Source organism: Penicillium taxi (genome assembly GCF_028828555.1).
Source record: "Penicillium taxi strain IBT 34144 chromosome Unknown utg000004l_segment0_segment0, whole genome shotgun sequence".
Taxonomy (NCBI): Eukaryota; Fungi; Ascomycota; class Eurotiomycetes; order Eurotiales; family Aspergillaceae; genus Penicillium; species Penicillium taxi.
In genome coordinates this window covers 6,142,276-6,167,194 of record NW_026643206.1, presented here as the reverse complement: position 1 = coordinate 6,167,194, position 24,919 = coordinate 6,142,276, and the positions used below count along the sequence as shown (strand labels likewise).

Sequence of the window (24,919 nt, the reverse complement as noted above, 5' to 3'; positions counted from 1 at the left end):
TACTCAACCATGTCTAATATTGTTGCAAATCATTGACTAGGAGGGACTAAGTCGCGATCAAACCAGAAATATTCTCGAATTGACAGCCTTTCTGTTACCATCTTGAATTAACAACCTTTCTCTCATCATCCCGAAGTGTTAACTCCACTGAAGAGCTTTTCCCACTCTATTTGAGCTAAGACAATATCAAGTGGAATTAACATCAAGTGGCATTACCTTTTCTGGAAATCTTTCAGACACCATCTTGACAACGGACGGCTCCAATAAGGAGTTTTCGCAGATATGGCTCCTCTCTCTCTGGCAGCGTCTTTGACAGCCGTTTCCATCATAGCGATGAAAGTCGTGTTGTTTCCCATCTTTATCTTCACGGTTTATGTTATTTTTAATGAAGCCGTACGATGGAGCCGAAGAATCAAGGGCTTGAAAGGACCTGTTGGTCTTCCAATAGTTGGAAATTTGCTCGATGTGGGTCATGAACAGAAACCAGTGTTTCCTCTCCCATTTTTCTCATAAGTCTCCAGATAAACAAATCATACACGGCTGAAAAGTATCGGCAATGGTCACTCAAATATGGCCCAGTGTATCAGATTCAGCTAGGGAATTCAACAGTTGTTATTGTGAATGCGGCAGAGGATGCGAAAACCCTGTTCTTGAACCAGACCTCGTCGCTAATTTCCAGGCCTCTTTTCCATATATTCCACAAACTGGTGACTAAAGATGTTGCTAGCATTGGTACTAGCCCTTGGAATGAGAGCTGCAAGAACAGACGAAAAGCTGCTGCAGCAAGCTTGAACCGTCCAAAAGTTCAGTCCTACGAGCCGGTAAGTAGGCCGCCATAAGTGCATCTCAGTCAATAAACAGAATGTCTAATATAGTTCTCAGCTTATCATCAGAGAGACTGCGGATTTTATTGGGGACCTTACTGTAGATTCTAGAAATGGCGCCGTTGATGTGGACTTCGCTGATGCAATCCAACGTCTATCATTGAACACAGTTATGAGTCTGAACTATGGCATAAGGTATGCAAATACAGCAACATCATCTGATCGTTCAACACCGGTGATGATCTTACTTCCCTGGCCAACCACTTCTTGAAAACCCAGTTTACTGATCTCTCGTCAGAATTGCGAATACTAACAGCATGAAACACGACTATTCCGAAATCATTGAGGTCGAAAGCGAAATCTCGCGCCTTCGCTCTACTTCGAAAAATCTATCGAACTACATCCCACTTCTTCAGTTCCTGGAACCAATATTCTGGAAGAAGTCGACTGCCCACGCTGCAGATATTGGTAACCGTCGAATTAAGTACAACAATGAACTGCTTCAGCGATTGAAGGATGCCATGGCTCAAGGCGTTGACAAGCCCTGTATCCAGGGTAATGTTCTACGCGACCCTGAGGCCACTGGTCTTTCGAACAATGAACTTCTCAGTATTAGTCTGAGTATGATGGCCGTATGTTTGCACCTTCTTGAGCATTTATCCCTGCTCTTCTCTTCTGGTACTTATTTGAATCAACACTTTGCTAAAATTTGTATAAACAGGGTGCAGATAGTATCCAGCCTGCAATTGGTTGGGCATTTTTACTCCTGGCCCATCGAAAGGACATTCAGAAACGTGCATTCGAGGAGTTTCAAAGTGTAGTCAAGGATGACTATTCCCTTCATGAAACCAAGGATGTAGAGTATATCCTGTCGGTGGTTAAAGAGACTTTACGGTTCTATTCACCCGTTCCTCTTTCAATGCCTCGCGAAAGCACTGCACCGTTACATTATAAAGATACTATCATTCCTAAAGGCACAATGGTATTCCTGAATGCATGGGCCTGCAATCATGGTGAGTTCTCCTGAATCTTGTCGCTTTATCACACGTTCTTATGTGTTACATGTGTATTAACTGATTCGTAGATCCTGCTTTGTTTCCTGAACCATGGCAATTTCTACCTGAAAGGTGGCAGAATTCGGGCTTGGAGAAGCATGCTCATCAATTTGCTTTTGGCTATGGATCTCGGATGTGTATCGCTACACATCTGGCGACACGTCTTATCTACACAGTCATCTATCATACCATCGCGAATTTTGAGATTCACCCGGCACTAAATGCGACAGCGGATGAGTGGGATTCTGTTCAGGGGCTCAAAGACCCGAATGCACTGAGTTCCAGCCCGAGAGCGTCCAAAGCTCGATTTACAGAAAGGCGCCGGTCAACTGAGTAACCTATAGTATTGATCGGGCAGTAAAATTCCTATCCGTTGAAGTACTCCGCTGTGATGTGAAGTACGTTAAGTACGTACCGGCGGTTGATCCGATTGCCGCTCTCCATGCAATTGATTCTACATCATTGTTGAAAATAAATGTTCCAGGAGGGAATACACTGTAATGATAGCAATGAAATTAAACAAAATTCTCCCATCTGAAGTATTCACGATAAAACAGTCTTGTATATAAATAGGCTGTATACGACGTCCCAAGTATATCATGAAAGCTACTTTGCAGATACGAAAGACGCTAAAGTTAGAGCCATGAGGCTCAACGATAGGCTTTTCTCCCTATCTTGTAAGGGCTTAGCTTGTATATACAAGCACAAACCTCGTTTCTCACAAAAAGTGAGTGACAAATATGTATTAGAATCCTTGTCATTTGTCGGCCATGGTCTCCGATCGAGCAAACAACCATTTCAAGTTCATTACCACCTTTGATTGCTAAAGCGCTGACCTGCTTCTCAGACTACGGCGAGTTCAAAACCATCCAAACATTCATAATGCTCGCCAATAAGTTGGCCATTGTCATGCACTCGGCGAGCACTCTTCTCATAGCTTGGATCGCAAGATCCTCGCGGCAGCAAAAGCTGACTTCAATGGTCTTGAGATCGTATTTTCTCATCTAGATGCTTTTTCCCAACAAAATGGGCTATCCATCTATGACGGTGCTCGAAAAATTAAAGCCCTGTGCGATGCAAGTAATGTGGAAGCTTTGTCGGTGGCGCCGTTTCAGAATTTCTAGGGTGATTGATCTCCTTTGAAAGAAAGACTTCAAACAGTAACTATGTGGATAGAGATCGCGAGAATTCTGCAAGCTTCTTATTCAAAAATTTCATCCCATTTCGGCCTAGACGCCATTGGGGATTACGACGTAATTATTTCTGAGCTACGGCAAATTGCAGATATCGGAAGTGCCCAAGAACCAACTGTTTCAATCGCACACGAGGCTCTTTCGTGGGGCACTCATTGCTCGACATGGATTCCTTGAAGGTTGTGGATGATGTCGGTCTCTGTCTCAACAACTTCCACGTCGTGACAAAACTATGGGCTGATGCATTTGCTCCATCTGGAAATCTGGAAAGTTGCCTGACGCAGACCAAAAACTGCAAGTGTCTTTGAGAAATTTTGAAAATTGCCCATTAGAAAAATTTTTCTATGTGCAATTGTCTGATGGCGAGAAGTTTGACCCTCCATTCTCGAAAGAGCACCTATGGTATGTGGAAGGCGAGGCTTCCCAGTTCACTTGGTCAAAACACGCTCGTTCATTTCCATTTGAATCTCAATTCTGTGCATACATGCCAGTTGTGAAATTCGTTCAAACATGGGTTGCTGAGAAGGGATTCGAAGGATGGATTTCGCTTGAGATATTTGACCGCCCTATGCGAGAGGAAAGCAACCAACCTGAAGCTAATGCTCTCCGGGGCATTAAATCCTGGAAGAAACTGCTCCGGTCAGTGCCACGACTTCTAAAATCTAAATTGTATATCAGCATATCTATCTTTACTTCGCAAATACGATAATGAGGTTGACGAGGTACATTTATATCCCACGAACCAGAGCATCTAGGAATCATCCATCAGTAAATGGTATAAAATGACTTTAAGCATTTTTCGGTATCTGCTCCACCGATTTGTGAATATTGTCAAGTAATAAGAACACACTTAGATTTCTCAAATATGGCACTCAGCCCCCTTCCCCGAAATTTGGAGATCCAGATTTTATGGGGGTACGTACTACCCTAGTTTCAGCCTACCAATACAGTATCTATTGCTCAATCGGGAATACACTATTAAACAGTAGTTAGATTGATTGAGATTACTAAGTGGGAAACCCACTGAAACTAGCTAAATAGGAAGAATAAATGCAAATTAAACAAACAGTACTAGTTATGTCAACTTTGGCGGGGAAGCGAGATTTACAAGAACCAACCAGAAGACTTCACAATCTCAAATATGTGTGTATAAATATTTGCAGTAAATCTAACCGCAAAGAGCATGGGGAAAGGACACCACAAAACCAAAGCTTATGTCAGCCGCCCAAATTAAAAAATAACAGCATACGAACGGATCATACCCCAGAACACCATAGTAAACTCGAAAAAATTGAATATCATATTTTAAAAACCACGACTCCGATAAGATTCAAATATCAGATTATATTTTACGATAAGGCTTCTCATAAAGAATCAATTCATTTTAAGTAAATTAGATGGATAAATTATAGCGGCACCGTAAATTACAGTTTAATTTATCTATTTTAGTTTTAACTACACTTCACTTAATGATTTTCTAGTCTTTCTTTCAATATATATATTCTTAACTAGAAATAATCCAGATTCAAGATTTAAAATGATTTCGACGTGCGGTTGTTGAGATATATGGTGTACACCGTAGAAATTCTACGGTTACGGATACGGATATAAGCTGTTGACTAGGGTTACGGATACGAATAATCCAGAATCTTACGGATATGTATCCGTGCCGACCTCTAGCCCTAGGTTGTATTGCGGGTAATAGATCTTATACTTCTTCTCTCTGCAGAATTAGACAGCTGGTATTTTCAACAACACGATAGAGCATGTAAACTAAGAAAGGCAGAGATGTCTCAGGAATAATGAAATTCCTTTTCGCACTTTCTCTGTCTCCATCAATAATTTATCACGCTGCAGGGATCTCTAGCGTTGATATCTTCTGTTGGTTTCTGGCCTTCAGCTTTGCAATAGTCAACTCGCTCAATGCACCGACGTTACCGGCACGAGAGATCTCGGTCAAAGTTATCTCCAAGGACAATTTCCGCCGGAACCAGTTCCTAATTTCGATGGAAATTAAGGAGTCAAGGATAGTTGCCGACATCTCCTCATCTGTCATCTCCTGATACTGTCCTTTGTATGAGTAGATAGACTTGCCCAGCTCTCTCGTAATTCGAAGCTTTGTCTCAGGGTCATCCAAAAGCTCTACATGTCGCTCCACATGAGCGAAATAGTTCCGTATCTCATCCGTCTTGTCGATTTTAGTCATACTTTCCGTTTTCTCGTAGTTTGCGAAGCTGCTGACTCGAATGTCATTGTCCACCTCAATGGCTGCATGGTGACCTTGTTTGTGCCACCCAAAACCAACAGCAAACATATTGGATACTGGAATCCCGTTGGTTGGCTGGCAGTTTGCTTGAGTTTGCATGGAAACTTGCAGAGCATCTGTCAGGTCTTTCTCTCTCAAAATGACGAAATTTGATGCCTCCAATCGGACCCGAAGCTGCTTGTTTTGACTCACAAACCCAACGTCACCCAAAATACCGAGATCCAGGACTGAGGCGGGTAGACCATGACTTCGACGGTACTGAACAAAAGAATCCAAGAATGTATTTGCTGCTGAGTAGTTGGCTTGGCCTATGTTTCCTCCCAAGCCACAAACAGAGCTGAACATGACAAAAAAGTCGAGAGGAAAATCTTTGAAAACATGGTGAAGATTCCACGTGCCAGTCACTTTGGGATCAATGACAGTTTTCCATTCTTCATGTGTCATGTTGAAAAAACCTTGGTCCTAGATTTGCTGTCAGTTTGGCTTGTTATTCGGATATTATGTGAACCCTTACTCGAAGAACCATGGAGAGTTGAAGAACCCCACCAATTGGCCACGCAGAACAGCAGGCTGCCTTTTTGACATCCCTTATATCGGAAACGTCTCCAGCAACGATAATAACCTCACATCCCTGAGCCTCTAGCTCCTGAACGAAGGCTGTATGTTTCTCCGATTGGTTGCCAGACCGAGAAAGGAAAATCAAATGTCTGGCCCCTTGCTCAACCATCCAATTCGACACACTCCTACCCAGCCCCCCAAGACCACCAGCGAGTAGGTATGCTTTGGTTGATGATAAAGAGAACGGTTTGATTGAAGGGGTTGCGGGCAAATCGGAATATGATGCAGGCATTTTTATGACAATCTTTCCCATGTGAACACCTTGCTGCATGAATTTGAGCGCCTCAGATATCTGGGCAGCATTGTAGACAGTCACAGGCCGAATCGGTTTTATTTTCCCGGCTTGAGCCCATTCCGAAAACTGAGCAACCAGACTAAATTCACATGAGTTAGTAAGTTATTTTCAATATGAGGGATGCTGAGTGGCATGATACCTTTGAAGTATGTCAGGTGCGTCTAATCTGATTTGATTCAGGTCAACGCCGAAGAAAGCCCGGTTTTTCATGAATGTCGCCATATCAAGTTTGCCATGGCCGAGGAAATCGCGTCTGCCCAGCTCGATCATTTTCCCAAAGGGAGCCACGCATTGCCATGATGCATGCAAGAGCTTTCCTGCTAATGAATTGAGTACTATATCAACTCCTCGGCCGCCAGTTTCCTTCATTAACCGAGGCAGAAATTCCGCGCTGTGGGAATCAAAAATTTGGTTTCTCGGAATTTGGAATTCTGTCTGTAGATAATTCCTTTTCTCCTCGCTACCAGCTGTAACAAAGATCTAAATCTGTCAATTGATTTGCGCATATAAAGGGCAAATGTTTAACACACCTCAGCGCCCATCAGCTTGCAAATTTGAATGGAAGCCAATCCCACCCCACCGCAGGCGGAATGAATCAAAATAGACTGAAACGATGTCAGCGAAGTCATCGTCGATCTGAAGAACACAAGTCGTCGCATACCTTGTCCTTCTTGATACAACCGACATCAATCAAGGAATAGATCGCCGTTGCAAACACAATAAGCATGGTGGCTGCATCCTTTAATGACAAACCATCTGGAATCTTGACACAGTAGTTACTAGAAATAACTTGACGTGTCCTTAAAAGTCCATCTGCAATCAATGCTACCTTGTCACCAATCTCAAATGCCTTCACATTTGATCCAATTCGACAAATTGTCCCACTCGCTTCAAAGCCCATGCTTGTCTTGGCACCAAAAATTCCTAGCGCAATCATCATGTCCTATACTTTCATTAGCTTCAGAGCACTTTGAAAGCCCACTGATAACGGATCTTACACGGAAGTTCAACCCAGTATAGGCAATATCAACCATCACGTCTTCTGTTCCCAATGGTGGCTCACTGAATGGGATCCATTGAAATGAGTCCAGCGTGTGTGATGAGTTCATTGAAAGCATTTTTGGGGCATCGGTATGTACCAACTTTGGGGCATAGTCGGATAAAGCACCCCACTTAAGTCGGCTGACATATGCTGTTCCATTTGTCAGGGTATATTCCACCTCAGGGAGGCAGTTTTTATTAGTAGGTTTCTGCAGAATTTGGAGAAGACAGTTTATTGACCGGGCATCGAATGAATCAACCTCAATCGTTATAAACTGGGGATTCATCTCCTTTCGCAAGGACCGAACCAGTCCCAAAACAAGCCCATATCTAGGGTCATTACACAATGTCTGTGCTGGGGGCATCAACCAAAATAACCTTGAAGATACACAATACTTGAGGAAATATTTGAGAGATTGGAAAGTCTGATCCGAAATTTCATCAAGAAAGGGGCCATCCAAATCAAGAAGGAAAATGATATCGCCTGTTTTCGGGGCTTCATCTCCTAGTTGTAGCCAGGTCACGCTGTATCGTTGATTGATCAGCTGTTTTCCGAGATCGGCTTCCCATTTTCCAAGGCTTGCTCTGCAGACAAGTGTGACAACCCGTGGATTGATCTCATCAGTGGGCTTTCTTGAAACAATGCTGGCACCTTGGCGATAAGGCGACTCTTGATTGTAGAAAATTCCTTCTGCGCCAGTAAAACCAGCATTGCGTAGCTTAGTATCCCAGCACTCACCGTCAATATAGGGATGCTCTGGACGGTTGTCATTCTCACCAATCCACCATCCCGGAAGGACTCCCTGGTGACTTATTAGTTTAAATGGTCGTAGAGCGAGAAATCTCAACTGTTGGTAACATACCAGAAGGAAGTCGTACTGCGGTGAATCTTGTCATTGTTAGTGTATCTTCCTTTTTTGCTGTAAGTACAATGTCGGCATGGTTACGTACCCGGGCATAACTCCTGCATTAGCAGACGGCCACCTGGTACAAGGAGACTTTTTACATGTACAAGCGCTTCATGTATGACAGGGGCAGCATGTAGAACCTATATTCACTATTAGAACTTTTGAGGTAAGGATGTGAAGCAAGTATCTAACATTTGCAGCGATAATGACATCAAAACTGGCAGGCTCAAAGCCTTGGTCTTGTGGATCTTTGCTGATGTCTAAGATCTTGTACTTTATGTCGCGAAAGTCCTGGAATCGGTCTTCCGCTGACTTCAAAAAACCATGTGATATATCTGTGAATGTGTATGAGGCAAAAGTTTGCACACCATTCGGCTCTTGCAACAGTCCTAGGGTTATTGCAGTGGTGGAGCCAGTACCAGCACCAATTTCTAGGATCCTCATTCTTGGATTGGAGTGCCGAAGATGGGAAAACAAGATGCGCCAGCCCAATTGCTGGCTTGTCGATTCGTACAAGCTCTGCAGGCCGGACTCTTGCAGTAAGAGGTCCAATTGCGAGACCTTGTTTTCAACGATTGCAGTGCAGCTGTTCATTACCCTTTCTACCATATCAAGCACGGGTTTGGTATGACTATTCGTGATAGGTAGACTTTTGAGCTGCTCAAAGGCCTTTGCCTTATCATGTTGGCCTAAGGCAGCCCACTGCTGTGCTTCAGGCACAGCTGGAAAATGACCGTCCCTGATATCTTTGGCCAGTTTGATGAGCATTTTTTGATACTTCTGAAGGTGAGGAGTTCCAGCTTGAAGCTTGTGAACCTCCTCCTCCGCGAAGAGAATAGCGAGCATCGAAATTCGGGTGAACAGATGGGCATCATTAGGAAATGGATCAAGCTTCAACAGGTCTTGCGAAGAAAGAAGCTCGACATCTGGTGCCCACTCTAGATGGCTCCCCAATGGGATCCTTGATTCTTCAGCCTTGTCATCAAGTGAAAAAAAGACCCCGTTGTTTATCCTCAGGACCGCTTCTCCTTGAGCTGTTGCCATTAAATCTCCGCTCATAGTATCATCTGCTGACGTAGCACAACACACTTTGAACTCATCAAACTTAGAATTTTCATCTAACTTTGTCTTCAGGGCCCCACATAATACATGAATGCTCTCGAAATATGCCGGAATACACAGCTTTGCGGAAAGACGGGAGAGACCTCTGCAGTGTGCGACGCTCAGCAGTTGTAATGATTTATCAATGATTGTTGGATGCAAAGGATATCGGCTTTCATGCGACCCTTCATCTACCAGAACCGCACTTGCTTTTTTGTGAACTGGGTCTGCTGTAATTTGTCGAAGGCCTTGGAAACTTGGGCCATATCGTAGTCCGAGTTCTGCCATGTATTTGTACCATGAAGAATGGGAGACCTTTCGGATGAATGGCTTGATCTGTTCGGTCTCGGGTAAGAGCTCACAGCCTTGGCGCACTTGACCGTCGCAGTGTTTGACGAACTGCTGCCCGTCGAAAGCCGAGATAGTGAACTCAAAGAAGTCAGAATCGTCCATGTCGGTCAATTTGAGTGGTTTCAAACTAGTGAGAATCTCTGTCTCGCGGGTTTGAAGAAATAAAGGCGTTTTGAAAACCATTTTTTGAATAATGTAGCTTTGAGATCCCGTGATTTGGTGAATAGCCTCTCCCACCATTGCAATAAATCCAGCTGCAGGGAAGACAATATCATCGAATATCTTATGGTCAATCAACCACGACACATCGTAAGGGGTGAGAATGTTTCTCCACGTAGGCTCCTGATCACTAGACCCGAATAGTCTAGAACCGAGCAGCTCATGATTTGGAAAAGACCTCAACCTCCATTGCTCTGTGGCTCGACTTTCACACCAGTGCCTTTGATCATGTTGCCACGGATAGGCGGGAATGTCGGTCAGAACTGTTCCGGCTCCAAGAATTTGACGTAAATTAGGAGCAAGACCCAGGCAGTACATAGACGCTATTGATGCCATGAACTGATCAGCTGGATTCTGTCCTCTCACAATGCAAGGTATATAAGTTGACTTTCTTCTATCATTTGCACCGAATATTTGACGAAGAGGCCCAGACAATGCCGAGTGTGGGCCGATCTCTAGGAAAACTGCATCTTCGTTGTGATCTTTGAGTATCATATTCAAAGCTGTTGAAAATAGAACTCGATTCTAAGTTCCGACGCCAGTACGTCGCATTCAACTCGGACGCTTTACTGACTTTCTTTCCAGACACACTGGAGTATAGATCAAGCATAAATCCCTGTGAATTCAAATGTGTGGTGATTGCGTCTTCATAGATCTGACCCACGTCACGCATATGAGCTATATCAGGTAATTAGTTGTCCCGTTTTGATTTCCTTTTTAAAAAGGGAAAAACTCACCAGAGTGATAGGCAACATTGACCTTGAGGTGTCGATAAAGTACATCAGATTGATCGGCACGAATTTGGTTAATAATACGTTCAATCCCATCTGGATCTCCTGAAATCGTGACACTTTGTGGACTGTTCTCACAAGCCACAACAACATCTCCTTGCAGATATTTTTGAACGTCTTGTGATGACATCCCGATAGCAGCCATTGCACCGGCTCGACATTTTTTCGAAACTTGTCCGCGATAGAAGGCTAGGATGATTGCCGTGCTGGAAGTGATGGCCCCTGCAGCATACGCTGCGGCTGTGCGTATTGTTAGCCTCATAATAGAATAGAATACTGTCAACTAAGCATACCGATTTCTCCGCTAGAATGACCAACTACCGTAGTCGCCTTAACGCCCATTGAAGAAAGTAGATTCACGATACCAATTTGAAGTGCTGTGCAAAGAGGCTGGGAGAGCTCTGGTTGGTTCACCCGAGAGGCAGGCCCGACACGCGATAGCTCCTCTGCCTGAATTAGTCCGGGCATATAATAAGATAGCGGATTTTCGTTAGACTCACCTCGGATAGTCCACTGCGGGGAATCGGGCAAGCTTTGCAGTGCCTCATCCATGGATTCAATGTCGGCGAGAAATTCTTCGTACGTTTCGAGGAGGTCTCTGCCCATGCCTGCCCATTGTGCTCCCTGGCCAGTGAAAACAAAGTGCAATTTTGGAACTCTTGATGGAGCTTCGAATTGTTGAATTTCTAATCCCTCGACGACGGAATTATTTCTTCCAATCAAGAAAGTGCGATAAGGGAGCAATTCCCTACGAACTGTGAGATTGTAAGCCAGGTCTTGCATCGATGAGAAACTTTCCATGTATTCTTTGATATCCTTCACCCTCTGGCGCAGTGCCTCCGGGCTAGCTGCTGATAGAATCATGGGCATAGGTATGTATTTTTCTCTAGTGTGGTTTTCGTGATGTGATTCGCTTGTAAAAGATGTCGCAGAGTCGAGAATAACCTGGGAAAGGTTCAGCTTTTTACTTTTTCGTCATTTAAACCTCGATTTTAAAATCTCACATGAGCGTTGGATCCTCCAATCCCAAAGCAATTAACACTGATTCTCTTGGCTCGGTCAGTTGGCCAAGGAATTTGCTCAACTGGGACTATCAACTGAGCGTCTTTGAATGGGACTATAAACAGGTCTCAGATAAATGTAAGATGTTGGTTTAGTAGGCCTTACTTTTTGGATTGGGCTCATTGAAGTGAATATTGGGTGGAATGATACTGTGTTCAAGAGCTAGGACACTTTTTATGACACTCGAGATGCCGGAGGCACCTTCACCATGGCCAATATTCGGTTTCACCTGCACAACATATCAGTAACTAGACGGAAATTAAGCTATAAAGCACTCACGGATCCAATGAAGGTTTGGTGTCCTCCGAATAGCTCCGCCACAACTGAAACCTCTGCTGTATCTCCAACTGTGGTACCCGTTCCATGACATTCAAAGAAAGGCGTTTCAGTGATATTTTTGATTCTTGCCATCTTATACGCTTTCTCAATCAAACTCTTCTGGGTTGCAGATCCTGGAGTGGTGATACTGGGCGTTCTTCCATCACAGTTAGTTGCGGTGGACCGGATGACCGCGCGAATAGGATCGCCATCGCGCAAAGCCGATTTGAGAGGCTTTATGTAAATAGCGTTAATTCCTTCTCCTCGCCCATATCCATCTGCTTTGGCATCAAATGTCTTACAAGTCCCATCTGATGATAGAACCATGTTTTCGGACATTGTAGTAGTCATTGTCGGCGTTAGGATCAGGTTTGTACCTGCCACCAGTGCAGAGGAGCAGTCTCCCGCTTGAATAGCTGCACACGCTTCGTGCAGCCCTACCAAAGAAGAGGAGCATCCTGTTGACAGAACCATGCTAAGGCATTCTAGATTAGTTTTTGTAGTTCAAACGTTAGAAAGCCATTTGTACCCACCTTGGCCCAGTCAGATCAAACTCATAGGAGACTCGATTTGACAAAGCAAAGTTTCCAGTTCCCAGCACATGAAGGCGATCAATACTCTGACTGTCTTTGCTCTTCAGATCAAGCCAATCTTCACCAAAAACACCGACGTAACAACCAATGTCTCGTCCACGCCATTCGGTCTAGCAGACTTTAGACTTTACGTTGTGCTTCGAATGGGGGTTGCCTACCTGGCCAGAGCTTTCCATACACTCCCAAACTACTTCTAACAGAAGCCGCTGCTGGGGATCTAATCGACTTGCTTCGACACTGCCGATTTTGAAAAAGCCGGCATCAAACTGGGCTGGGTCGTCCTGCAAGAAGTACCCATGCTTCGTCTTCAAAGCGTGGGGCATCGTTTCATGATAGAAGCTATCTACCTTATAGCGGGATTCTGGCACACGACACAATCCATCATTTTTGTTCATAAGTAATTCCCAGAAATCTTTATCTGATTTGACTCCACCTGGGAGTCTCATTGCCATCCCCACAATTGCCATTGGCTGAAACTCTTTGAAACTGTCCCTGTCCTCAGACAAAACTGATTTCGCTGTACCATCACGGTGAGTACTATCAAGGCAGAAGGTCTTAGATTTTTTAGTAACCTTAATTTTTTTAAAGAAAAAAAAGAATGTCAGCTTCCGTTCTTGGAATGCTGGTTATGAGACTTAGGCCTCGGGGGGCTTACCTTGTGCTCAAGTTCTCCACTGGGGAGAACTTCAGTCTGCGATACAGCTGGTGGCATTTTGATGATGTTCTAGCTTGAATGGTGACCTAGTTGACGATGTGAGAGATGATTGCTGCGACGTCGATTCCGGTTCATTGCTGGTTTTATAATTTTGTTAACAGGCTCAAGCAAAGGATGAATAGAGCTGTATCATTGACGACCGATACCTTCCTTTTCAGAGGGATTATATTATTACTACACATAATACTTTTAAATACCAGAAAAATGAAGAATGAAGGGTTCAATTGGGCTCACTCTATCACCGCCCTGTATTTTACGAATTCCCTGAGCAACACTGTACTTTTTCATGCATGAGATATATTTGTCTGCTATGCCTTTATGTTTTGGGAATTCAGCGTACGCAGATTGCGCCATAAGAGTGTGATTATCCCGGTTACAGTAAGCCAATATGCTACATTCTGTAACGTATTTTTCAACCCTTTGCGTCGCATAGCGATTACATGTCGATCACGAACCACTTGTATTTAAACTACAGGAGTGAGCCGTCAAAGCAAGGAAGATCAAAATATATTTGAAAGCCGTCTTAGTGAAACGCATCAATGCTTCTTCACACGATCCTTAGACCCTTTGTGCTAGTGATGACTTTGGTGTCTCTCACCTTAGCGGCCTCCTTTGATCACACGCAAACTTTCACGGACTTGCGATCCCTCCGGAGTCGCATAGACTCTATCAACGACTGCCTAGAAACCTTTGATGGAGGTATCCTGAAGTCTGTCAGCTGTGGAAAAGCTCTGTACGATCTATTGGGGGCCAGTGCTAGTATGCGATCGCAGTATGAAAGTTCCGGTGCAATCTCCAGTGACCAACTTCCTGAGTTCTTTGAAAATTACCACGCTATGCAGTCCAGTGCGCGGAAAGCTCTGAAGTCTGCCGCCTCCAAGGTATGCCTTTCTTCCCGTACATCTTGTCTTTCACATACCAGATGCTAACATGCAGGCACAGAGCTCTCAGTTTGATTCGGCAGGATTCACTGTATTTGCTCAAAGTATCATCGAGAGCTTCTCCAGCCAGCGAGCTGCGCTAGAAAAGTTGACCACCGAAAGGGTTCCAACAGTCAATCACTCCATGATTGCTGGGCCCTCTGACAGTTTGGATGCTGAGTTTCGAAGTGCCCTTCATGGGATGTCAGGTGGTGTCTGAAGTATCCATGGCTCTCTTCAATAGATCATCAGGCTACTAAAGCGCTACCATCCATATTGTGGTTTTAATATTGCGACGGTATTGTTGCTTCAGTGGTCAAGCCTATATTGTCTACCTTCCTTAGTCGATACAAATTAATTTTTTCTTCTCTTAGGAGACCGTCATCTTCTTTCTTATAATTTCATTATCCCCCACGTAGGTGACCTCTACGGTATAGTTAAACCTGATAAATTCTATCCAGAGCGACCATACGTATGTACGACATCGTCCCCATGTCAATGGAGATGTACTTTAACTCTGGTATAAGAGAAAAACAAGCCAATCAACTGGGAGATCGGATTTAGCCAAAAATATATAACGAAACTTGGTTGATTGTGTTAATTTTGCCCAGATACAAATTGATAATTTACTAATTTAAGACTCACTTCTCTCGCACTACTATAATCTGGTGATGAAAAATACCTCCTGAAATGTAATGTACAGCAATAAATATTGTACCAGTAGCTTTGAGATTTTCCTAATAGTGCATTTATCCCCCTCCTCTCCTTGCATGAGCTTATCACTGATGGTCCTAGTATTCCAGTTCCATTACCCCTTGCTGATGAGCGCGGTATTATTATTACTGCCCTGGCTCAAGTACCTCCGTAGCGTTCAATGCCCACCATCAATGTGCTGCTGGACCAGTTGCACTTTTTTCATGTGAACATCTGTTTCACGTTACTAGTCAATTCTTGTATTATCCAAACATGCCTTTGGGATCCAATGACCCTTTCAATTTTGATGGGGAGGTTTTATCCCACCCAATACTCATAATTGGAGCTGGTATATCTGGCATTGCGGCCGGGTGTCAAGTAAAACGCAAATTTGGGATTACAGACTTTGTAATCTTTGACAAAAACAGCGATATTGGTGTAGGTTCCATCTACCCAAAGACATTTTAAATAGGCCAAGCTGACTCTAAAGGGGACTTGGTTGACGCATCGCTACCCTGGGGTTGCCTGCGATGTGTGAGTCCGCCCCATGAATTTACAGATCACCATTTAACCCGAAAAACATTGCTGACTCCGCTTGCTAGACCTGCAGCTCTTTATTCTTTTTCATTCGCCCCAAATTATAACTGGTCAACATTGAAGCCATTGGGAGAGGAGATCTGGAAGTATCTTTTGGATGTTTGTGCCCAATACCATCTTTCAGATAACATTCGCCTCAACACAGAAGTCACCGAGCTTCAATGGGATGAAGAGACACTAGAATGGGAGGTAAAGTTTCAGCATCTGCCAAGCCTGCGGAAGGGCATCATTTACGCCAAAATTGTGTTGACTGCTGTCGGAAAGTTTGCCAAACCTAAGACATCCGTGGATGTTTTACGGGACGTTGATGGTATTCAAGACTTTCAGAGCGATATTATACACACTTCGGAATGGAAAAACTCTGTAGATGTCCACAAAAAGAACGTTTTAGTACTTGGCACGGGCTGTTCCGCGGCACAGGTCGTACCTCGACTACTGGGAAAGGATTTTGGAGCTGCGTCTGTGACCCAATTGATGCGGTCCCCGCCTTGGGTTGCTCCGAACCATCTCTCTAAGAGGCATATGGGCTGGTGGAAGATATTCATGCCATTTCTCACAAGAAACATTCCTGGTGTCGCACTACTTGTTCGCGTCGTCATCTTTGCTATAACAGAAACCAGCTATTTTCGTTTCACAAGGCCAGGAAGGAATGTCCAAACTCGTCGCGCAGAGAGAGCAAAAGCACTGATCTCTCATATGAGAAGTAAAGTTCCATCACAATATCACCAGATTCTTATGCCTCAGTATGAGGTGGGCTGCAAGCGACTCATCCATGACGATGGATGGTTTGATAGTCTTCATGACCCAAAAATGAAGCTTTCCACCTTACCACTTCAACGCTTAGGTCCCAGAGAAGGCATTTTAGGGGACATGGCTGACCGAATTACAATACCACTCGATACAATCATTCTTGCCACTGGCTATGATACATCAGCATTGTTGCAACCTATGCGCATCATTGGCCGAAACATGATAAACATCCATGAACTTTGGAAGAAACGAGGAGGTCAACAGGCCTATATGGGTGTTGCACTTGACGGATTTCCTAATCTTTTCTTTCTATTTGGTCCAAATTCTTCGAGTGGACATACCAGTGTCATCATTGGGATTGAAAACGCTATCAACTATATTCTTCAAATTGTCAAACCAATTATCGAGGGGCAGGCAGAGGCATATGAGGTGGAAGAAGCAGCGTGCAAGAAATGGACAGATACTGTCCAAAGTTCTTCCGGGGAACGTGCTTGGGTTAATGGCGGATGCACGAGTTGGTGGATAGATGAATCAAAATGGAATGGGATGATATATCCGTGAGTGGCCATTGTCACATGAGCAGATGCAACTCATTATAACAATTAGAGGTCGGCACGGTTTTACGGATATCCGTATCCGTAACCGTAACCGTAGAATTTCTACGGTTACGGATACGAATAAAATCTCTACGGTTACGGTTACGAATAAATGCCCTCTAACCGTACGGATATCCGTAATATCCGTAGCTTATATCACGTGTCTAGAACCACATGCAGTTCTAATATATATTTCTAAGTCTATAGAGTTATAAATCTCATGTAATTCTCAAGTAAAAGAAATTTCAATTAGGAATCAATATTATATACATCTCTTAACAAAACTAACTCTCTTATGGTCTTACTGTTCAGAGATTGTCGACGAACACCCAGGATATCCCTTACAGAACTGAAAAGTCTTTCAACTGAAACCTCAGCTGCTGGAATACCAAGGTAGTCCCTTGCAACTGCTGCCATCCTGGGGTATTGATCCTTATGAGCGTTCCACCATGAAAGCAGCCACTTAGAGTCATCTTGGTCTTCTATTAATCCTTCTACTTGAATAGGAGGCTCATCAAAATAGCGATCAATATCAGAAGCCCGAGATACTTCTTGAGAATGTACTTTTTGTAGAAGACGAGCTCTCATACCTGGTCGAGCAGGAGGATCCATAGTTCTAGAAGTAGAACTAGAGATGGAGGTAGCCAAAGGGGGATATTTCTTATGAAGAAAGACCTTAATGCTCTGAATGATTCCTTGGATAACCCCATCTTCAAGCTCTTGTTCTAAAAGAGCAAATTTGACACGTGGATCAAGAGCAAGAGCTATATAATAGATATCTTGCATATCCATAAGATCATAGTATTTCCTATACTTTTGCATTCCAACCAAGACAGCAGAAGAGATATCAGGACTAAGCCCTATAAAGTCGCCTTCAAAAGAAGCTGCTTCTATAAGGAGGTCATGCAATTCATAGTAAATAGGAATTACTAGACTTATATGAGGTTGCCGCTGAGAGATAAGTTGGGTAAACTCATAGAATCTTGAAAGAACCATGGCAAGATCACGAAGATTAGACCAATCATCATTTGAAAATGGTATCAGCTGATTCTGAACATTATTCCAATGTTTAATCTGCTCTTAAGCAAGGATAGCATCTTGAATCATAAGATATGTCGAGTTCCAACGTGTCTCGATATCATACCTAGAACTATAAGTATATATAAGAAAGAGAGAAAGGAATCTTGCTTACCGAACGAGCTTATCAGGTAATCCATGCGTCTGACAAATGATTTGCCACTGCTGCTGTCTTTGAGGACTTCCAGATACCCAAAGGGCTAAGATTCGTACACGAGCTAGCGCAGAATGCCCAGCTGGTAGGCTCTTATGGTCCTTTAGGATACCACAGGCATCTAAAGAAGATTGATAATCGCCAGATTTCAACTCTGATAGAATCTTTTGGACAATGAGATTCAGAATATGCGCCAGGCATCTAATATAGCTATCAAGACCTATCTTAAGTAAGTTTAGATAATTAAAGAGAGAGAGAGAGAGAGAGAGAGAGAGAGAGAGAGAGAGAGATGAAGAGAATCTTACCTTGAAACTATAGTGTAGCTAGATTTAACCCTTGAAGATTGAAGTAGAGCTCTTTAATTAGGGCACTATTATTTGTTGCATTATCAGCAGTAATAGTAAGTAGCTTAGACTCAAGTTGTAGCTCCTGAAGAGATATTTGAAGCTGGCTTGCCATATTCTCTCCAGTATGTGCTCCAATAAGCTCTATAAAATCAAGAATCCTCTCACGGTATTCAAAATCAGGGGTTATCCAATGTCCAATAACCCCTAAAATAGCTTTTTGATTCTTGGATGTCCATATATCTAAAGAAAAAGCAATTGTTGAACATGTTTCCGCGAGCTCACTGACCAAATAGGCACGATACTGAGTAAACTCCATATTGATTCGTCGAGAGACTATGCGAGCAGACGTAAAAGGTAGAGGGGTATTTAGTAATTCCTAGAATAATTAAAGTTAGTAAGAGAGAGAGAGAGAGAGAGAGAGAGAGAGAGAGAGAGAGAGAGAGAGAGAGAGAGAGAGAGAGCTTACCCTAAAGATTTGCTGGAATGCTATAGACTAAAGAGCAGTGAAAGGGATATTCTCCAAGACTATCCATCGAATCAAATTCTCCTCTAATGCCTCTAACATAGATTGACTAGTTTTTGTCCGAAACATAGAAACAATAGATGCTTGCTGAGTTACTGATGATATCATTGATCCATGTTTTTTCATCAGATGCGTTTTCATATTAGAAGTTGATGTATCTCTCTGGGAATCCAAGATCTTCCATTCTCCACAATGAATACATACAATCTCTCGGTCCTGTAACGGCCCTTTACCCCGTTTAGGATGCCAGAACTTCCCTGGAAGATTGCGGATTGTAAATTGACTCCAAAGGGCTTGGTTTTTGGATTTTGGTGTCTTGGGCAAAGAAGAGTCTAAAGGAGTAGACACTATAGAAGAGGTTGTTTCAGGGATTTGACTCGCTGAATCATTCGGAGAGATAGATTCATCTTCATCTTTATCTTCATCTAATGGGGAGTGATAACGTGGTTGCTTTTTGATACGATCACTAGGATCAGCTTCCTCATCACTACCATCATTTAGAACAAGGTAATCCTATCGTGGAGCGCGTTTAGGGCGTGGTAGGAGACTCATTCTATCAATGAATGGATAACTATTTAGATATCAAATTAGGGACTTCGGATGATAAGTTTCTATCGTAGTATCATATGATTTATTTAGGCGGTGGCATAATATCACGGATATCCGTAATCCGTATCCGTAACCGTAGAAATTCTACGGTTACGGTTACGGATAGAAGCTCTCGACTACGGTTACGGATACGAATAATCCAAAATCTTACGGATATGTATCCGTGCCGACCTCTAATAACAATGCTAATTGTCCTGTTTTATAGCTTCTCTATGATTTACGCTACTTATGCCATGAAATTTCCAATTTGGGATGATTGGGTTCCTTCTTACGCCATCAAGGGTATTACCCGAAGAAAGAAACGACCGAGGACAATGTTTGCAACTTCATTGAGCCTCGCTGTCCTCATAATGTGTATGTATCATTTTTATACTAAAAAGTCGCTATAGTCAATGAAAAGCTCAAGTTTGAATTTGCATTGATTACGACCCTGTCACGTTCATGAAAACACTACAAAGCTAGGTGACGGTAAACTAGGCGCCGAAAACGGCTAGTTTGACTAACGTATTCGGTAGGAGAAGAGCATAAACAAATACTCTTTGCGATTGATTTGTCACAAAAAACAGACTTAAATTAAACTAATTTGAGATGAATTGAATAAATAACACAGTGATATATAATATGTATATATAGGACTTGAGCCCATCTATCTAAGAAAAGAGGGCTAAGATTGGCACTGCCATACAAACCATCTGCAGCATATGCCAGTGGGAAATGGTAGATGCAGCACCAGTATAAGTAGAGTAGACTGCACTATCAGTGCTAGAAGCAGACGCTGAGGATGTGCGAACTCCACCATACTTGCTACTCTGGGGCAGCACGTGTACCGAGATAGAAGCAGAAGTGGTACGACTTTCTGAAGCTTTGGAGCCATACATAGTGGGTTGAGCAAGGCCAGTCTGGGCCTCTAGAAGAGTGCTGACATATTCGGTACAGGTATCACTGTCACATGATGAGACGGTGTAGAGAGCAGTGTATACTGCATCTGCACCTGAGGCCGAACCATTACCCCCCGATTTTCTGGAAGAGCCAGAGTCGGATGAAATTTCGGTAGCAGTAGACACAGGTGCAGCTGTGACTGTAGATACTGCGTATACAGTCGTTCCTACGGCAAGGGTCTCGGTGGTCACATGGGTCGTCTTGGACCGCAGTGGGCAGTTGGTCACGGATGATGGGCAAGCAGTGACAGTCGAAGTCCGGGTGCTCCAAATGGTGGAGGTAGTCGATTCAAAACCAGCAGCGCCCTGGGATGAAGCAGAAGCGGTTTGTGTAGCGGCAGTCTCGGCGATCGGACAGATTGTAGTGTATAGTACAATCGTCTCTGTAGTAACGGAAGTTGTCTTTGATCTTGCAGGGCAATTGGTTACAGAGGAGGGGCAAGCAGTGATAGTAGCAGTACGGGTTGTGACGATGGTGGAAGTGGTAAATCCAGGCTCAGACTTGGTGGCAGCTTGGCCTGTCGGAACGGAAGCAGGTAGAGTTTCAGTTATCGGGCAGATGGTGGTGGACGCCACAATCGTCTCAGTTGTAACATATGTCGTCTTTGATCTGGCGGGACAGTTTGTGACGGAAGATGGGCAAGCAGTTATAGTCGCAGTGCGAGTAGTGAAAATAGTGGAAGTGGTAGATCCAAGCTCACCAGACTTCGTAGGAGCCCCGCTAGCAACAGGAGCAGATGTGGTCTGATCTTCTGTCACCGGACAGACTGTCGTCGAAATAACCACAGTCTCGGTTGCTGTAAAAGTAGTCTTGGAAGCCGGCGCGCAGTTAGGAATCAATGACGGACAAGCCGTGATGGTAGCCGTGCGAGTAGACAGGACGGTGGATGTAGTCAACTGTACTGAAGTTCCAGGTACAACTGTAGTACTTGGCAAAGAACCTGACTGGACAGGGCTCGATCCAGAAGGAGCACCGCTTGCTTGGTCAGGCGATTCAGGTTCAGTTGCTGTAGTTGGAAGAGAGCTAGCCACAGTAGTCACAACTGACGTCTGATGAAGAGGCGTCGAAGTGGGAGCTGAGGATGAGATAGCCAAGGACGATGAAGCCGAGCAATGGCTACTGCGATGAGGCAGTAATCTAGAGGTATGACTCCAGTGATGAGAATAGGAATGAGAGTGATGAGTGTGAATTGGTCTTCTCGACAAAGGAGTGGAAGAAGCAATGGGTGACGTGGTCAAAGTGGGCAAAGAAGAATAAGGAGCGGATGATGGAACAATAGCAGACGACGAAACAAGAGCAGATGATGAAGGGCGAGCACTGCAAGGTTTGCGACTGGGCAATGGCCTGGAGCTATAAGTCCAAGAATGGTGATGATGATGATGTGCTGAAGGAGTGACAGAGCTAGTGGGTGAAGTCACTGGGATAGAGGACGATACCACAATAGCAGATGGTGTTGCAGATAGCGTGGGGGTCACGGCAACAGACGATGATAAATGAGTGCTGCAAGGCTTGCGACTCGGCAATGGCCTTGAAGTATATGTCCAATGGTGGTGGTGGTGATGTTCATGCGTCGCAGAAAGAGTGATCACAGAAGAAGTAGTCTCAGAAGAGGTGGTTGTTGGCTGAGGAACTTTCACAGTCAATGCAAGACTCGTTTGCATAAGCAATGCTGCGAAGATTCCTCGAAGAAGTAAGTGGCCCATTCTGACAGAACAGAGACTAAGCCTCAGATAAAAGAGTGTGAAAAACGAAAGAGTAGAGCAGATGCTCTCAAAAACAAAAGCGACAAAAGAGTGTGATGGTAGGAAATAGCGGAGGTACTCCAGGGGAGTATATAGATCGAAGAAATAACCAGAACACGGACATGGGAAATTCAGAAAGACCCGTTCAGCTGAAATGAAAATATATCTTTCCTTATTTGGACATACTATTGACGCCTCAATAATCCTCCGCGGGTCCATCAAAAAGAACTTTGTGAGATTGGGTGTAAATAGCCGACGGTCATTTTCCCCCTAACGAGATCTTGAAACTATTTAACGTAACAAAGTCTTGATTGTATCAATTAGGCTCAATTTCCTTAATTTCTCACACTCTTTATACACTCTTTTGCAAAAAATGTCCTTTTCACGTTTTGCCCTTGCGGGTCTCTTGCTCAGCGTAGTAAAAGCTGATATATTGCCATCCTCAAGTAATATCGCAGTCTCTAGTCAAGCCCAAGTACAGCCTTCAGTGCACTGTCGTACCATTTTGGGAACGAAATCTGTCTCTTCTGTCCCTACGACGACCAAGACCCGTCATATTCATGACCCTACTCCTGTCGTGATTTTCACCACGGTTCAGGATACTGTCACTTCCACTCCTTTAGCCTCAACCATACTGGCGACGGACTATGCGACTACTACTGTCACTACTACCGCAACACCAGCCACTGATGTATTCTCAACCACATCGACTGCTTATGAATACGCGACTTCTTGGGTTACTCCCAGCGATTTCACCACAACTGTTTGGTCGACCGACTTGATCACTCAGACTAGTACCACAACTATTGCTACCTCGGCTGGTTTCACTCCTATTGTGGACACTTTCACCACGGCTACTGCCCAGAAAAGATCATTGAACGAAGGAGTAGAGCAGTGCACTCCTTGGCTAGATGATTACCAGTATCCTAAAGAGGTGGTCTGCGAAGTGAAGTACATCATCAAGACCACCACAGTCTCGACCGTCACTGAGGCTCCCGCCACTGCTACTGCTGTTGCACCTTCCACGACCGTCACATTGACCAGTACCGTCACTTCCAACACTGTGCTTATTCCCTCCGACGTCTCTATCACATCAAGCTTCAGCACTACTTCCTATGTCACCGTTGTTAGCGACTTACCTGTCGTGACAGATACTGTCACTTCCACTACCAGCCAGGTAGTCGCTATCAGCACTACATCTGCGTACGCCGCATGTGCCACCAACAACATCGCATCCGCCCCTCTTGGCTCGGAATTCGGCATCTATGCCGGTCAATACATTTTCCAAATTGTGTTCAGCCATCTTCCTGATGACTCCATTTCTGTGGGTGACTCCACTTCCGAGACGGCCTGCTGTGAGAGCTGCCAGGAAAGCTCGACTTGCGCTCTGTCCTACTATCATGCTACTAGTACAAGCAAATGGTGCTACCTGATGAATGTGAAAACTTGCGCGTTTTCTAGTGATTACGCCACGGCTTATGTTGAAGACAATACCAATGGGTTCTCAGTCTCCAACGGAAACTGTGCCCACTACGTCGCATATGCTTAGCTCTCGAATTAGTGTCGAAGGTTTCAGACTTCGAAGCTGAGTATAGGATTTGAAATATCTGGACGGAATATTCGATTTATATCTATTATCTATACAGAAAAAAAGAATTGAAACAGCCATATCTAATTGAACGTATTATTTAAGTAGAGTATATAGAGTACATAACGCTGGAAGCTTAACTTATACAGATCATATCTAGCCCACGATTCTGACATGAAAGCCCTAACCATGTCTCGGCCAAGTCCGAGTGGAGAAACTAGTCTTTCCGGTGCCTGACTAGTGCACGTTAATACCGGCCAATCAGGTGCGAAGAGTGTGTCGCCTTGTATTACTTTTTGTCATATGGCCTGATCTTTCTTCAAGGTCTGCACTTTCTCCGAGGTCCACCCGCATTACCCGGAAAAATTTATGTCATAGTTCAAGCCTCAAAGTACTTTGTAAGTATGGACCACAGCCAGCCTTCGCAGTGGTCCCGACGCTTGATCGCGTCAGATTCTATGTGAGCTGTCGTATTGGTATCCGTGACAATATTCATCAGTCTCATTTTTTCAGAAGTACCGAAAAGCGACCAAAGTAGCTCACCTGTGCCGTAGCCTCTTAAATTTGGTAGATGAGAAAAATAAGTACGGCTAATCAAGACAATCTCGTACTAGTAGAGTTGCCATTATTTGTGGCGCCCTTTCTAGCACCGCCACAATACTATCTGAACTGATCTGGATCTTTGAGCTTAGGACTTTGCTATACTGATGAATGCTAGCGTTCTATCTCTTAGCCACCACCAATACTGACTCTTCTCTCCTTCAAAGACTTAGTAGCGGCTAAGCAGCGAATCCAAGAAGGGAAGTATTGATAGTCGCAGTATAAAATACACACACATTTCTATGTTTTTAAATTTTGCCACCACCGAATCTATCGAGTAGGAAGTAGGTTTTCTGGAAGCCTTGATCAGTCGGATTAAGGTAGAAGTATCTGGACTGTTGGATCGTCTTCGTAGGCGTGAATGTGTCAGCTCTCATCAATACTTCCAATTCTTCGGTCCCCTGGTCATTTTTCACCTGTCCAAACTCAGAAGT

The 24,919-nt window shown here is 44.0% G+C and overlaps 7 protein-coding genes across 7 annotated transcripts; 5 read left to right on the top strand and 2 right to left on the bottom strand.

Moving 5' to 3' along the window:
• Positions 1-282: 282 nt before the first annotated feature.
• Positions 283-2,216, top strand: N7495_007194 (uncharacterized protein; the record flags this gene model as incomplete). The annotated part of the gene is made up of 6 exons (XM_057209845.1): positions 283-465; positions 522-821; positions 883-1,019; positions 1,123-1,456; positions 1,546-1,837; positions 1,909-2,216. 6 exons carry the CDS (start codon positions 283-285, stop codon positions 2,214-2,216), a joined length of 1,554 nt encoding a protein of 517 aa, XP_057063619.1.
• Positions 2,217-3,045: 829 nt separating this feature from the next.
• Positions 3,046-3,781, top strand: N7495_007193 (uncharacterized protein; the record flags this gene model as incomplete). Its single annotated transcript, XM_057209844.1, is given in 3 exon segments — positions 3,046-3,172; positions 3,208-3,370; positions 3,382-3,781. 3 exon segments carry the CDS (start codon positions 3,046-3,048, stop codon positions 3,779-3,781), a joined length of 690 nt encoding a protein of 229 aa, XP_057063618.1.
• Positions 3,782-4,918: 1,137 nt separating this feature from the next.
• On the bottom strand, positions 4,919-13,347 carry N7495_007192 (type I polyketide synthase; the record flags this gene model as incomplete). The annotated part of the gene is made up of 19 exons (XM_057209843.1): positions 4,919-5,800; positions 5,853-6,330; positions 6,391-6,731; positions 6,782-6,856; positions 6,913-7,194; positions 7,250-8,095; positions 8,156-8,181; positions 8,244-8,340; positions 8,393-10,396; positions 10,446-10,549; positions 10,609-10,902; positions 10,956-11,108; positions 11,163-11,607; positions 11,667-11,779; positions 11,830-11,953; positions 12,004-12,517; positions 12,576-12,745; positions 12,794-13,207; positions 13,291-13,347. 19 exons carry the CDS (start codon positions 13,345-13,347, stop codon positions 4,919-4,921), a joined length of 7,419 nt encoding a protein of 2,472 aa, XP_057063617.1.
• Positions 13,348-13,889: 542 nt separating this feature from the next.
• N7495_007191 (uncharacterized protein) lies at positions 13,890-14,490 on the top strand (the record flags this gene model as incomplete). Its single annotated transcript, XM_057209842.1, has 2 exons — positions 13,890-14,231; positions 14,293-14,490. 2 exons carry the CDS (start codon positions 13,890-13,892, stop codon positions 14,488-14,490), a joined length of 540 nt encoding a protein of 179 aa, XP_057063616.1.
• A 746-nt stretch (positions 14,491-15,236) lies between these two features.
• On the top strand, positions 15,237-16,871 carry N7495_007190 (flavin-containing monooxygenase; the record flags this gene model as incomplete). The annotated part of the gene is made up of 3 exons (XM_057209841.1): positions 15,237-15,401; positions 15,454-15,497; positions 15,566-16,871. The coding sequence occupies 3 exons, from the start codon at positions 15,237-15,239 to the stop codon at positions 16,869-16,871; spliced, it is 1,515 nt and encodes a 504-aa protein (XP_057063615.1).
• A 3,395-nt stretch (positions 16,872-20,266) lies between these two features.
• Positions 20,267-22,258, bottom strand: N7495_007189 (uncharacterized protein; the record flags this gene model as incomplete). Its single annotated transcript, XM_057209840.1, has 1 exon — positions 20,267-22,258. The coding sequence occupies one exon, from the start codon at positions 22,256-22,258 to the stop codon at positions 20,267-20,269; it is 1,992 nt and encodes a 663-aa protein (XP_057063614.1).
• A 412-nt stretch (positions 22,259-22,670) lies between these two features.
• N7495_007188 (uncharacterized protein) lies at positions 22,671-23,846 on the top strand (the record flags this gene model as incomplete). Its single annotated transcript, XM_057209839.1, has 1 exon — positions 22,671-23,846. One exon carries the CDS (start codon positions 22,671-22,673, stop codon positions 23,844-23,846), a length of 1,176 nt encoding a protein of 391 aa, XP_057063613.1.
• Between the last annotated feature and the right edge of the window lie 1,073 nt (positions 23,847-24,919).